The 16,232-nt window shown below is 42.6% G+C and overlaps 1 protein-coding gene across 2 annotated transcripts; it reads right to left on the bottom strand.

Annotated features, from left to right (window-relative positions):
• Positions 1-327: 327 nt before the first annotated feature.
• Positions 328-14,848, bottom strand: DHAR3 (dehydroascorbate reductase 1). 2 transcript variants are annotated; one of them, XM_048684236.2, is made up of 7 exons: positions 14,455-14,848; positions 13,157-13,247; positions 12,906-13,049; positions 11,911-12,028; positions 10,625-10,765; positions 9,895-9,995; positions 328-584 (listed from the first exon to the last, which is right to left on the bottom strand). In XM_048684236.2, the coding sequence occupies exons 1-6, from the start codon at positions 14,846-14,848 to the stop codon at positions 9,909-9,911; spliced, it is 975 nt and encodes a 324-aa protein (XP_048540193.2). In that variant the 3' UTR covers positions 328-584; positions 9,895-9,908. The 2 variants fall into 2 exon arrangements, with proteins under 2 accessions (XP_048540193.2, XP_048540194.2); XM_048684237.2 differs by having other exon boundaries at positions 9,875-9,995.
• Positions 14,849-16,232: the final 1,384 nt, after the last annotated feature.

Below are 16,232 nucleotides of genomic sequence, written 5' to 3' on the forward strand. Positions count from 1 at the left end.
CAAAATGTGGCCTCAGGTTCATGCCAGAGTGATCGTAAATCAAAACCAAAGCTTGGATAGATATACTTGGAAGTTAATAACTTGAACCCGGCAGGAGTATCTCACAATTGTGGGACCTAGCTTAGGATAACGATGGATAAATTATTACATGATTGGTTCATATAATCACTGATTCTGCAACAAACTCAAATCACATGGAAGAATACTTACTATTTACAATTTACATTTTACAACAAAATGGACCAGCTAATCTGTTGATCTTTCATCAACTTCCCAAAAGCTTGGTCCGTATCACAGCTTATATATTTTGGCGAGTAAGGTTTTAAATAAACAAGGCAACAATGGAGACAGCCATGTCTCTTTATTTATACATTTAACAAAACAAGGTTCCATGACAAATTATAATTCCATAACATTTATATTGACACTTTCCATTTGATACTGAGAGCAAAAGAAAAAAGATCTGACAGAATTACCTTCAAAGCTTTACACTGAAATTCTTCAGTAAATATCTGCAGGACTGCAGCTCATACACATAACTTGGAAACCTCCTCACCCTTTATCACCCGATAGCCTCATCTCTCCTATAACAAGAAAGAAATGTAGCACCACATGATAAGTCGTTAAGTATAAGCAATTTAGAACAGCGTGTTGATTTTAAGCAAAGAGCTAAAGAGTGAAAGCACATATCTTAAATGCAAATAGTTTGAATGGAAGATTCGCACTCCCCTTACAAACATACACTATCAGCTAAAATGGGGTATCAACTGGTCAGGTCGGTTGAGGAATACACAGAAGATTGTACTGTGGCGGCAGGTGCAGAAAAAATATCAGCAATTGAGCTGCAGACATTTACTGAATATAGATCAAATCCTATCAATATATACTTGCATGTTTTAACCAGCACGTAATCACTTTAACAGCAAGTAGGTAGTGCATCTGTAAATCAAAGCAGCTAAGGATCATGTAGTCTGGCTGCACCATTGTTCCGAGTAAAATCCAACAAACTTCTATAATTATTATGTTTTATAGAACTATAGATTTACTGATCAACTGTATCACAAACTACAGATTAGTGTGCTGTGCACTGAAGTCTCCACCCAGATCACGTCATACTCACAAGATCCTCAAACGGTTTCACGGCAAGCCAAATCACCAGTTACGTAATGCATCAATTATCAACATGAAACATGTCTAGGATTTTGCAACCCAGGTCTACAGTCAAAGTGGAGATCCAGGTAACCCAAAAATCAATAGTTTTGGGACAGCTTGTCATCAAACCTATAGGCCTGCAAAATTTACTCGTAATACTGTTATGCGTTATTATCAAAGTAGCTCAATATCGTAACACTATTGTCTTGTATTTCCCTTTTAGATAGAACTCCTCCTAATGTTTTAAAAAAAAGGTACGGAGGTCTACTGGCTTCTGGACTTTGACAAACAATTTCACATAGCTTCCTGCCTACACATTCCAGACTTACCAAAGAGTAAAGCTGCACTTGGCAATGCAGTTGATTATCATAATCATGTTTGTCCCACCCAATTTTGCCAATTTTAGTGTTTGTTTGACCTGCTTGAGCCTATTTTTGTGGCTAATTTCCAACATCGGATTATAAAATAAGCACAGTTCAGCAACCGCAAACTGAGCCTAATCCAGTACAAACTCTTTAACACTCAAGTAGAGGAAAATAACTCTTAACACTATGTGCTAACTTCCCCTTCTATTATAACCAATCATCTTGGAACAATAATAGCTGAACGATTGATTCAGCAGTTGTCATTCTACAGTTTTACTTTTGAGCCCCACTCGCATCCAGTTTTATGCAACCAATCAGAATTTGGTGGTTTGTCTGTTATTTCAACGGAACATGAAATCTGCTGGTCATTCAGGATGCAAATGCCATAAGCTTTGCGGAAATACCAAAACCATCTGAAGATGGTTACAGGCAAGGCAGTGGTTTTGAGATTGTACAGATCATCGGTTCAGAACCTAGTTTCCATGCCTCCATCGCCAAAGCCGTTGTCTTCAAAGCAATAATACCTACTACCTCCGTTCATAAATGTAAGATGTCTTACATTTAGGAACAGAGGGTGTATTTTACAGCAGAGGAATGTGTTATTCAGACTGCAATTGTGTTCATTTTCCTGAGATGTGATACTTGTTATGGAGGTAGGCAGAAACCAGAAGTCTTTACAAATAATTCTTTAGTGCTTCTTATGGGTAGGGGTGATATACAGAAACAGAACTTTCATGTGGATCACCAAATGCAGCAGGTAGAGAAAAAGATGATGTACTGACAGTAAAAGGTACACATTCAGTATCTGTTGGAATGGCACGTCAGGTCGCACGCCCCAAAGATCAGCTCGGCTTCCTGGAACGGGCCAGGTGCAGCCCACGCCCACGTCTGCCGCCTCTTATGCGTGATGACCGTGTCTGCCACAGCTGCACGCACAGCTCCCTGAATCCCCGCCTGAATATGATCTCATTTGAAAAAAGGAATGATCCAATTTATAAGGAAAACTGGGCCCCTAAGGGGCAATACATCTTGCCTAGGCAAGAAACACAACAAACACCAAGTGCATCGATACAAGTACAACATAGGGCAAAGATCAACTGCCTAACGATCCAATGAATCTAGGTGGTTGTTGTGGTGCAGCACAGGATGTGACATAAGCACATACAGGGTAGCATTAGAAGCAGAGAGGAGGCTATCAAGGCAGCACATCATGCCAGTCGACAGCAGAGGCAAACTTCAAAGAACACCGGTGAGAGCTCCACCAAGGCAACACCGTAGCTAACAAAAGGGGGAGACCGCCGGTAGTTACGCCAAGGAGTTGTGCCATTACCAACCCCAAGCCATCCAGCACTCAAAGGAAGGGTGGTCATTGCCACATGGCAGACTGAGAGTGAAGACAGGGAAGCTCTGGCTCGACGAGCATGCACAAGGGAGAAGCACCATTTTGCCACCAGAAAGGGCGGGAGGTGGTGAGAAAAGCCGCTGATGAAGAAGTGATATGTTCGTAGAGAATGCCGCTAGTGAAAATGTCTCCGGAGGAGGGTGTTAGTTGCCCAGAGTGAAGTGTAAATGAAGAGCGCTGATAACAACGAGAGCAACAACAACAATGGTCATCCAATGGCGGCTTCGTGGAGAAAATTGGAGGGAGCTCGTGGAGAATGCACAGAAATTCACCGGCGTATGGGAAGAAGATGAAGACAGCACCACCTACTTGGGACACAGCGTGGATGCGCCGCCATTGTCGTGTCGGGCGAGCTGGCAAGGGATTTCTCCTCATCCCCACACATGCCGCAAAGAGGGCGGATGAGGAGGCCTGACATGCCACCAGGGTGGGATGCAGCGCCCGCGGGCGTTGCCGTAGTCAACCGGCGGCCGCCGGGTAGATTTCTCTGGCCTCCTCGCACACTCCAACCACCTCCACACCCCAGGCCCAACAAAACCGGTGGGCAGCAGATGGACACAGACCCGAGCACTGAGGGGCAAAGCCAAATCGACAAAGGCGAATAGTTGTCACTAGCAAAGGTTCAAGCACCTTGTCAAGGCCTAGGTATGGACCATGTGTCACAGATGCGTGGCCGCCACCGGGGAACCAGCAGGCGCAGTCTAGCACGAGGCTGATGGATCCGGGCCAGAGGATGATTTAGTCCTCTGGGAGTTCAAGGCTCAATCGCTTTACAGGATTTCCAAATCAAAGGAATATGAAAAGTAAAGGATTGGGATGCCCTCCCCACTCCAATCCATCGGAATTTTCCATGAGGTCTCACCTAATGCTAATAATCCTCATGAATTAGGCCAATATGGACACAATCCTAAGGAATCTAGTATCTCCATTCCTATGAAACGAATAACATATACATGAAAAAAAACGAGGGTCAAAATCCTATGGGAATCCCCCAAAAATCCTGCAAACCGAATGAGCCCTCAACATGCAGAATCATGTGGAGGAGGCCTTCGAACCCCTTCCCGAGAGAGCCAAATGAAGGAAGAACGACATCAACATTGCTCTGCAGATGTATTCCACGATCAATCGATCACCGACGAGCTTTACGACTTCGTGTGGTTGACGATCAACACCGCCTACACCTTGTGGACTTGGCTCTAGACCTTCTTCTGCGACAACCAGCTAGGTTGCACCATTAACATCAGTTTGAAGTTCTACGCCGCCATCCAAGGCAACCCAACAACTGCCGCTTACTACCGCAAGCTCAAGAGCCTGACATCGCTAGCCCGTCTCCAACAGATCGCTCACGCTCCATATGATTTGCGGTCTCAGCCGCCGCTTCTAGATCATGGCCACTAGTTTGCCCATGTAGGTCCCATTCCCTACGTTTGTCCAGCCACGATTCCGGTCCTTCTCTAAGAGGTTGCCCTGGCCGAGAGTGAGCGCGCCTTTCGCAATGAATCTTCTTCAAACACTGATCATGCAAACAAGTGTCAGCCACCGTTCGAAGGTGGCTGCAGAGGTGGCCATCACAACACCGGACACATACAACAAGCATCAGCATCTAGATGGGGTACTTTGCACCATGGGGGACAACTCTCCCACAGCAAGTGCGGGCACCATGGGTACCACCCAATGTCGCGGGCATTCTCAGCCCACGCCCAACACCAGACCTACCCCATCGTCTCGCCTAGCAGTCTCCGCAAGCATGGGACCAATACTCCATGTTGAGTTTCGCCCTCAATGACATCGCGTTGCAAACTCCGGCACGGACTGGTTCATGGACACCGGCGCTTCCTCCCACGTCATAGGCAGTATGGCTAAGCTCTCCAAGTTCTCTTCCTCTTTAATAGATTCTCCTCATTAAATGATCATAGGTAATTGTACTAAGATACCCACCATAGCTACCGATTTGGCTTTCCTCGTCTCTCGACCATTTTCTCTTCAAAATGTCCCCGTTTCTCTTTTGAGAACCTAATTTCTATTCATTGTTTCACCCGTTATAACTTATGCAGTGTTGAATTTGATCCTCTCGGTTTCTCTATGAAGGACCTAGCCACCAGGAGAATGCTGATGAGATAGCAGCAACTGGCTGTACCCAATCTTCCCGAGGAATAACGCCGCCCATGCCGCTCTGTCACTAGCGTCAATGATTTATGGCACCGCCACCTCGGCTACCTAGTGCAACCAATTTTTTAATTCATGCGATAGGCCACTTAAAAATTCAATAGTTTGGGTGGCCAAGGCGGTGATGCCATAAATTTCCAATGCTGGTGACAAATAGAGCAACATGGGTCGTGTGATTCCTCGAGGAGAATGGGTACAAATCACCGTCCCCATTGGGTCTTATCAGCATTTTCTTGGTGGCTCAGTCCTTCATAGAGAAACCGAGGGTGTCAAATTCAATAGTGCATAAGTTATCTTGAGTGAAACGAGGAACAAGTATTAGGTTCTTAACGATCGAAGGTGAAACAAGAACATTACGAAAAAAATGGTCGAGAGGTGAGGAAAGCCAACTAGTAGCTACGATGGGCATCTTAGTGTCGTTACATAGGACGATGTAATGAGGAGAATGCGCTCAAGAGATAGAGAACCTGGAGAGGTCATCTGCATTACCCGCGAAGTGGAAAGACTGGTGTCCAAGAACTGGTCATGTCGAAGTTCCATTGAGGGTGACACTCAGCATAGAGTATTGGTCCCATGCCTAAAGAGACTGCATGGTAGGTGACACAATCGGGAAGGCCAGCTGTTAGGTGCCAAGGCGGGAGTCAAGAATGCCAGCGGTACCAAGTGGTACCTATGGCGCACTCACCTGTGGCGGGAGAGCTGTCCCCATGATGTGAAGTACCCCCCATCCAAGGTTGATTGCCGGTGACAAGCACCAGCTAGCCCTCGGTGCACTCACACTCAGCGAAGGCTACTCTTCAAGGAGTCAAATCGCGCCTAAACAAACGCCAGGAGGTGGAAAGGAGGTGGACATGCATGGCAAGAGAGTGGCCATGATCTAGAAGTAGTGGTTGAGACCACAAAACATCTGAAGCGTGAGCTATCTGTCGGAGACGGGCTTGCCGATGTCGACGAGGCTCTTGAGCTTGCAGCAGTAGGCGGCAATCGCCATGTCACCTTGGACATTCGCGCAAAAATGCGCACTAGTGTGAATGGCGCAACTTGACTGGTTGTCATGGAAGGTGCTTAGCCGAGTCCACGGGGTGTAGGCAGTGTTAGCCCGTCGACCACACAACGTCATAGAGCTCATGGAAGGTGCTTAGCAGTAGGCGGCAATCGCCATGTCACCTTGGACATTGGCGCAAAAATGCGCACTAGTGTGAATGGCGCAACTTGACTGGTTGTCATGGAAGGTGCTTAGCCGAGTCCACGGGGTGTAGGCAGTGTTAGCCCGTCGACCACACAACGTCATAGAGCTCATGGAAGGTGCTTAGCAGTAGGCGGCAATCGCCATGTCACCTTGGACATTGGCGCAAAAATGCGCACTAGTGTGAATGGCGCAACTTGACTGGTTGTCATGGAAGGTGCTTAGCCGAGTCCACGGGGTGTAGGCAGTGTTAGCCCGTCGACCACACAACGTCATAGAGCTCATGGGTGATCATGGCGTAGATCCACATAACAATGGTGATCTCATCATCCCTCCATTCGGCACTATCGTGACGGGGTTTGAAGATCTACATGTTATCTTGCATGTTGAACTTGCAATGGATAAAGTGGAAGTGTCACGCCACTTGGAGTAGTTGCCCACCACTGGATCAAGCTTGAAGTTGATGTAGTGCATGATGATGATGTGGTGCATCGACGGCACCCTCGGCACGGCAGAAATTGTAGCATGATTGTTGCTGGCGATGACTATAGTGTTGGGCCCCCGTAAGCACGGCTGCGAGAGTACCAAGTAGAGAAGTAGGCATAGGGGTGAGAATGTTAGTCATGGCTTTAATGATGTCACCAAGGGGGCGGCTACAAAGAGCTTTGATCCCAAGAACAATGGAAACACTTTGTACCTTGTATCGGTTCAATAGGGCGTGTGTATATACACGTACATGATAGAGATACAAGGGAAGAAATCTAGTCTGCACAAACCAGGCGCACGTGGCCGAGGGAGCAGTGTGTATAGTCATGGGGTACACGGTCATCGCACACAAGAGGCAACAGACGTGGGCATGTGCTATGCCTAACCCATTCCAAGAAGTTGAGCTAGACATTGCGGCGTGTGGCCTAAAGTTCCATTCCAACATGGTAAGGTATCCTTCATATTTTCAAGACCCCGCAAATAGCTTTTGGAATCAAGTTAAGGGTAAGTGGTAGACTGGTTTCAAGGTTTCAATTTCGACAGCAAGAAAATTTCGCTGACCCTCGAAACCATAAAAAATTCCGGAATTACGTAAATATCCAAATTTGTTTCGAACAAATCAACAAAATTTATGTTCAAATTTGGATAAATTTGAATTTAAACAATTGGATATATTTCTGTTGTAGCAGCTCTATCACACAAAAGCTGATATATCCCGTTGTTCCTAACATGGACTTACGGAGACCCAGGATCGATTCTCGGCAACCTCAAGTTTTTGGACAAATTTTCCTATAGCACGCATAAATTGAAATAGAATTTAAAAATATGGACTCATGGGTTCCGAAAACCAGAGACCTATGGGATGAGAGCAGAACCTGCCACTGGGTTATGCAAGGGTTATGTAAGAAAAAGAATTCCACCGTTCTTTATAAGAACAATTTTAAAATAACGAATGTTTTAAACGAAACACAATATTTCACTCACTGTTGAAACGATCAAAATTTCATGAAATTTCAGAAATTCCATCGATTTTGTTTCCTTGGCTGGTTTGTTAGAGGCAAGTCCCGAATATAATTGGTAGCCACAATGATTCTATCCCAACTGTGTTGCCCTCTTGACCTCACAGTTGATCACCTACATGGGCCACATATACGTAAGCAGGCTACCTCTCAGGACCATCCCCTATACTCTAATCCACCCTAGAACTACCTACCACAACATTATCGCACCAGACACTACTAAAATACTCAGTTCAAGTGAAGTGACAAGCATACTCAGTCTAGAATCACCTAAAATTGCCATGCAAGGCACAAATAAATACATCGTTTGTGGAATTAGACATGAAAGTAACTAAAATGGTGAAATTAACTCTTCATTAAGAATAGTTCTCATGCTCTAATGTTCTTTTACATCACTAAGTTCAGTATTACTACGAAGTTTTGCTCACAGTTTTAATGTTCTTTTACATCACTAAGTTCAGTATTACTACGAAGTTTTGCTCACAGTTTTAATGTTCTTTTACAGCACTAAGTTCAGTATTACTATCAAGTTTGCTCAGAGTTTTTTTTTTGAAAATTCTTGTTTTGCCACAAATTTTTGTCTAGTTCTGGATATGGCATTGGAATTCCACCCTCTAGACATGCCACTAAAAATTTGTTGTGGTTATGGATTTACCAATTCAATTACTCGCATCAACCAGCGACAATTAATATGTATCGAAGGGAGTAGTTGACTATGTAATGACCCTTAAGTTTGATAGCTGAAAAGACCATTTTGCCCCTTGTTTTTTGTGCTTGTTAACTAGAAGAGGCGTGTTTCAGCAATTACTATTGATTGTCCATAGTGTTTGTTTTGAAGCTGCCAAGGCCAGGGGAAGCATATCCATTTTTCTCATTAACAGATTCAAGATGGTCATTATCGTATTTGACTTAACGGTCTGATAGGAAGTGGCAAATCAAAATTCCATTCTGGATTATAGTCTCAGTAAAGGCAACCTGTTGTTAGGAGAAAATCGACGCTGACCAGGGAACAACCAATCTGCAAAATGCATTAGCCAGGATACCAGAGGAAGAACACAAGCGCACAAAAAAAAGGCCAAATGATGAAGTCAAAGGGGATCCAACAAGCAAAGAAACCCACTAAAGAAGAGCACCAAGCCCATTGTCGACCACGAGCGTAGAACAAATTAGACTAAAAATACTCCCACCTTATCCTTCCACCTTAGTTCATCACTCATTTGACAAAGAGTTCTCCGTTCCTAAGTTTTTTTTTGTAGGTCATCCTTCTTGTACCAAGGGCTCTCCATCGGCTAAAGAGGAAGCACCCCTAATAAAAAGTTTACACTGTTGCCCACAGGCCCTCCATTAGCACGGAGCCGACCATCCCGATTGTGCTCAAGGTCACACCCATTAATGGGTTTACCCCCCCCCCCCCTTCTTCGTAGGGTGCGCAAACCCAGTTAATATCATTGTGCCATTTGCAGTCGTGTTCAATGCCAAACATCACGGTCATCGAGCAGACTCTTTTACTTAATCGATGATCCTATCCGGAGCTTGATAGGAAATCCTTCTCTATTGTCAGTTTTTAGTTTTTTACTGCGACAACATATCCCAAATCAGTTAAGAAAGTAAACATCTAGCATTATAGAATACCAAGAGTCACCTCCACCTTAATTAGTTCACCAACATATGACGTGACCAACTAGCATAACAAAGACAGTATTCCTCAAAATGTATTCTGCAGACTGTCCTTGCCTTATGTCTATCTTCGTAGTTAGAGAAGAAATGTTGCATATAAGTCAACAAGTGTATGTACTCCATTTTCTTAGACCTATCTTTTGTAGCTTACAGACCATAATTTCGTTGAGTTGATGTGAACAGCAAGCACTACAGCTTGTGATCTCTCGGCTTAATTTAAGTGAGGCACTTTCTTCCACTAAATCTCGTATTAGTACTGTCACCTCCGACAAAAATGCACTAAGTTCACATATTATTTTTACATATGAGTAGTATTGCCAGTTCATTAACCATGTATCCTATCATAATCGCCATCATTCAAACAAAGGCCAGGTAACAGCAAAGGGTGGTCTCTTATTGCTTCTAAAAGGAGTGCACATACAGCTTATCTGGATGTCTTACTTTACTATGGTGACTTAACCCATGACTTTTGAGCGCCATCCAGCAATGACGTCCTCTGGCAGGCCCCGAGTATTGACAAATGAATCCATTGAGAAAATAGTCTGCAACAAAAAATTCAAATGTTACAGTTAAGATAGGATGTTCAAGATCCACACTCCTGAATAGTATGCCCAAAAAACATAAGATATTAACAGTCAGATAGCTGACATAATACAATAATAATCTATGTTAAAAATATTAATACAATAATATTCCGGTTTCTCTAAGGGAAACTTGCACCATGTAGTCAGCATAAAAATAGGCCATCATGACTTCTAAATAAGTAGGCCACGTGTATTATATTAAACTCATATTTAGGCATGGCCAGTCGTTCATATAAATGCCGGAATGATCTAAATAACATTCAGACATTCAGTTTCCGTCTGCTTAGTCATGATTTGTACTAAATAGTGAAGGGCAGAGCACACGTGCCATAAAAATACTCAAGAACTAGTATTTTCTGCTTATGCAACAGATAGAAAGATAAAAAAGCAAATGTGAATTTCTTGTACAAGATAAAAACATACCAAAGCCAGTTACACCTTTGATAACTAGTTAACTACCAACGACACATGTACCTTTGATTGTTACACTAGGTGAAAGATGGCATTAAACTCCACTCATTCATATCATTAAGTACCAACTACCAAAAGAACAAATGTAAATTCTTGTACAAGAAGAAAAAACATACCTTCATGTATGTTTTCACATGTGCAAGTGCATCTGGGACAGACCAATTCTTATAGTGACCAAGAGCAATCTCCATGTGATATAATTTCGGAGCAAGAGAGAGATCAGCAGCAGAAATTGTTCCACCATTGATAAATGGACCCTGCATTAAACAGCATCCAAGATCAATATCTAGCAATTTTAATCTATACAGGCAAAGGCAAGTAAATACTAAATATCAACAACAAAACTAATGATTATAAAAACTACTAACATGACTATATATCGTTACTGCAATAGGTCAGCATAAGGTATCTGAAGAACTATGAATATCAAACTCGAGTATGCCTTCATGAATATGCACACTGGCAATAATTTCTAGTACGAGGAGAAACAGTAGAAATAACCTTAGGTATATACGGAATTAAGGCCTGGGGGGTACCTTTAACAAGAAAGAAAAAAGAATCTAGTAATGGGCACATTAGAGCCACAAACCTGCTAGTGGTAACAAAAATGCCTAACATGAAGTACCCATACACGCTCGCACTGTTGACCTAGAACCATGTGTACTCCCATTTTACATGATTCGGCTACAAACCGAAAGACTTTTATGCAAGCAGATATCAAAGCGAGAGAAAGAACCAAGCTTATTCCTTGATTTTTTGTTCAATTAGCTCAATAAGTTTAATTCACATTCGTGTGTATTACACATATGATATATAAACCTAAGTACAATTTTAATGTGAGTTCGCAGTTCCCCTATTCATTCCTATAAATGCAATAATATACAGCCTTCCAGGGGAGACGTTTGCTCAGGCTCATATGCTCTGTATTAACAGCAAATAGGAAAAGATAGTAAAAAAGAAATCTGAAATCATATGCTTCTGATTTTTATTTTTATTTTATTTTGCCCAGACAACCACAAATGTCTTTTATTCAAAAAAAAAGCATGCAGTTAGAAGACACATCCATGTTCATTGTAAAAAAAAGGATTTTCTCCTCTTTTTTTAATTTTTTTCGATTTTAGTGTTCACTCGGGAGCATATGAGCCTCAACCCGTTTTGATTTACCATACTTTTTCCCAACTATTGTAGGAAGTACTTATTTTGCATTTGTTTTCGTGTTTGCAAAACCGATGGCATGTAAGGCATACAGATGGATAAGATTGTGACACTCCACATATTTAAATCACTGTACAAACATGGAAAGCAGATAGGGCTACAGCATTGCAGAAGTAGCTATTCTCATCAAACCAATACTGGTTAGACTATCTCCTGAGACATTGATATTACCACTAAGCACACTTACATTGTCTTTTAGATAACTATCGAATGAAGTCAGCTCACTAAGTAGTGTCTGTTCTGTTCCATCATTGGTATCTTTGCTCTTGAGAAAGCCAACGAATGTGGAGAATATTTTTGATCCTCTGCAAAAAAAAATTGTGCAAAATTGTTAGGATGGCAGTACTAACTATGAAATCCCGGCTTAATAGGAATGATAGACTACTCATATCAACAAGGTGCACGTTCTTTTCTAGGAGCCCATGTGAAAGGAACCTCAAAATTAAGCACGCTCGGCTTGGAGCAATTTGAGGATGGTGTGACCGACCGGGAAGTTGATCCCAGGCTAGTGTTTGTATGTGGGGCTAGTATAGATCCCAGGCGCAACGGCCAGGAACCGGTGGGTTTAGGGCGTTACAATTGGTATCAAAGCCGACCCTCATGGTTACATGGGTGTGCGCAGGTCAGTGATGCATACATGGGGCACATGTGGATGCTGACACTGGCGTGCACAGACGTGTCACGTGTGCCAAGAGGGAATGTTCCTGCTGGGCCGACGGGGACATCGGTTCCTTTGAGGGGGTGTATGTGACATCTCGGCTTAATAGGAATGATAGACTACTCATATCAACAAGGTGCACCTTCTTCTCCGGGAGCCCAACCGAAAGGAACCTCAAAGTTAAGCTTGCTCGGCCTGTAGCAATTTGAGGATGGGTGACCGACCCGGAAGTTGATCCCAGGTGCGCACGTGTGGACAGGAAAGACTGTTGTTGGTATGTGGGTCCAGTTTAGATCCCAGTCGCAAGGGCGAAGAATTGGTGGGTGAACCAGTGGGTTTGGTCGGGGCGTTACACCAACACAAACGCCTTATAGTAAAAAAAAATCCAGAACCAAAAGTAACAAAAAAGGGCCATAGGCTATAACTGTGGACAGCATAGATATATAATCATGTAAGAGATGTGCATGCTACAATTACTAATTTCATGTAATACTATTGATAAAGGCACCAGAAATACGACTTACATTGAAGCCTTTTCTGGTGGAGTTGCCAAGGATGGTTGAGGATACTTTTCTTCTAACACTTGTGTTATAACATCAGAATCAGCAATCCATTTGTCCTCGAGCTTTACAATAGGCACCTTACCTTCTGGGTTAATTGTAAACAACCTGGTGAAGTGCCAAAAAAAGATGACTGGCAATGGAACTATCAACAAAGGTAACAGCCACTAATAATATGAAATTCAAGAGGTTAGTTTTCTCATCCAGATGCGTACCAATCTGGTTTGTTAGCAAGATCAACTAGTTTTAATTCATAAGGCAGGTTTTTCTCCTCTATCGTCAACAAAACTCTCTGCGTGAAAGGACCTGCGAGCAACATGTAAACTTAACACAGAATAAAGATGTTTAAACAATAGATTATTAAAGTGATAAAATATGCAATGCAGTCAAATTTATCAGTTAGGGCATTGCACTCCTAATATCACAGAAGACGGTAGTTCATGCTCTTGGATTCTAGGAATACACTGCTGCCCACATGTTGTTGTTCTTTTGTAAAAATTCAGACGCCAATATAGATGGCCATCACTGACTTGCAGGATGAATACTTTTAATTTTTTTAAATGATTACTGACAAAAAAATAACAGTGTGGTATGTCTTATTACTATAATCAAGTGAAATGTGTAGTTATTACACCCACCCACAATAAAGCATTTATGTAGTGATGTAGACAGAGTTTGCTTGGTCTCTAGTCCATTATGAAACCCGATCATTTCAAATGACATAGGCTGACAAATTACTTGAAAAAAGGTGCTACGGTTACTCTTCATAATAGAATCTTAAATATCTATAACTTATTAGTATGCAGCCAGACCCCGGTAACTTTTGGTAAACCCAAAAAACAAATCATAGGAGTGTTAGCATATTTTGTAGTCCGGCGAATACCTAATATGAAAGGGTGGCGGTTCCACTGAGGAATAAACTGAAAGGACTCAACAAAATTCTTAGCCTGACAAACTAGCAATATAGTACCAGAGTCATCATCAACATTCTCGAAAAATTCAAGACAACTAGTGAAGATGAAGAATTACCAAGAAAAAACGAATCAATTTCCTATAGTGCATTGGGTAAACCAATTATGTTTACATATATAGATCTTATGGACAAGTACTTGACACCCAAAAACACAGGGACGGTAACTCAGAGAATCACACAAACCCGAATGCCGTTTGTCAAATCTGGTTCAGCCCCAACTATGCGCTGTAACAACTAGAGTACAACCACTTCGCTGACTCTGATATCTCCTTCGTTCCATGCGTTCCATCACATGGATATGGGAACAAAATATGCTAACCACTGTGCCACTAAACTTCAAACCATCAAATATCCTATTGCAGTTTTCCCCAATTCTTTTGCACAGCTGAGTATACTTCTGCCCAAACCAAAAGCAGAGCAAAAACAACGGAGATGCCATCTACAATTCTACACTACCAATACGTCCAGTCCCTTGCATTTTCAATGCATATGCCATAAACAAATCGAGCGAGCGGGCACACAGATGGAGAGAGAGCTCACAGTCGCCGAGGCGGTCGGGGACGGTGATGGAGGCCTTGGCGCAGACCTCCAGCGGCTCGGCCGAGGCGCGGGCAGTGAAGGCGCGGCGCGGCGGCGAAGCGCGGGCCGGGAGGAGGCGGCGGCCGCGGCGGAAGGTTGTGGCGAGGAGGGTCGAGGAGGAGCCGGCGGTGGTGGCGGTGGCGCAGGTGGTGGTGCGGAGCAGGACAGCCATGACTAGAAGCTGGTGCCCGGTGTCAGGCGGCGGCGAGCTGTGGGAGGAGAGGTGGAGGCGGAAGGAGGGCTTATCTCGGCGGGCGTGATACGTGCGCTTCCTTCGGATTCCCCGTGCGTCTCCGTCTCCAGAGGCTTCTCGTCGCGGGTTTTCCGTGTGAGGCGTGAAGCATTTGGAGCCCATTAGGCCTTCTTGGATCCATTTAAGTTTTTTCAGTCACCATTTAAGCCTTCTTACCTTCTTGGTTTATCCGAAATCACAGGTAAGGGTACCTTTTGCAAAAGTCACTCTCCCCTTCTCTTGTGGTAACAATTAACTCATTTTGCAGGTGTGATACTTGTCGTAACTTAGGAGTTTTGTGTTTTTTCGTTCAGTTTTTCTCTTGTCATGTGTCCAAATCACGAGTTGCTTTCGCCGTTGCATTTATCGCGTCGAGCTATTCGACTCTAGATCCCATGTTAATAGCTTGAACGAATTCTTTTCTTTCGAAAAGCCGAAAATCGAAAGAACAAAAAAAGGGAAACCAAACCAATGACAAATCAGAAGAAAACAAACCGGAAACCCGGAAAAACAAACATGAACCAAAAAAAACAGAAATAGAAAGCACAATTGTGCTTTTCACCTTTTCTTTAAGCACAATTGTGCTCCACTTTCATTTTTCAAGAAACAAAGCTTTCTTTTCGTGGAGGCACAACTGACATTTTCACTTTTGAAAAGGACAGTTGTACTTCTCGACAAAGCATGATTGTGTTTTTCGCTTTTCAAAAACAAAAACATAGGTGTGATTCACACCAAAGCACAGTTGTGCTTTTCCGTGAAGCACAACTTGTTGGAAAAATAATATGCGATTTCAAATATTATTAAAATTCAAAAGAAATATATTATTTTGAAAAAAAATCATCTTTAAAAAAATCACAAATTCGAAAAACTGAAAGAAAAAATGTTTTCAAAAATGTTCATGATAGAGAAATCATGCTCGAATTTCATAAAAACGTTTCTAATTGTAAAAATTATTTTTTGTTTTCCACTAAAAGTTCCAGATTTTTTAAATGTTTGGAGTTTCAAAAATTCATGTTTTTTGAAAAATCTTTTCGCTTTAGAAAATATTTTAAATTTCACAATTTGTTCTCAAATTTTCTTTTTAGAAATATCTGCTACAGTAACATAGGCCGATTCCCTCCAATGCTTCATCGTTGCATATGCAAGCTCTTCACTCGTGCGCCAATGGGCCAGCCCAGTCGGGCGCCGCCTCTTCACTTCCCAACAATCTGCCGCTTACTGCCGCACATAGGAGCTACAGCAAACCGGTGCACTGTAACTAGCCAGTTCACTACAGTGAACATTTTTAAAATCTGAGAACACTTCTTGATAAAAGCAAACACTATTTTCAAAATTGTCATTTTTTGAAAAGCCCCCGAAAAATCAAAACAAGAACAGTTTTGAAAACACGTACAATTTTTTAATTCCAATTTTCTTAAAAACGAATATTTTTAGAAAAACATAACTTTTTAAAAAAATCCGAATATTTTAAGAAAAGATCGAACATTTTTACTAAAAAGGAAGCATT

Source organism: Triticum urartu, chromosome 7A (genome assembly GCF_056163025.1).
Source record: "Triticum urartu cultivar PI428250 chromosome 7A, HENAU_Tu73, whole genome shotgun sequence".
Taxonomy (NCBI): Eukaryota; Viridiplantae; Streptophyta; class Magnoliopsida; order Poales; family Poaceae; genus Triticum; species Triticum urartu.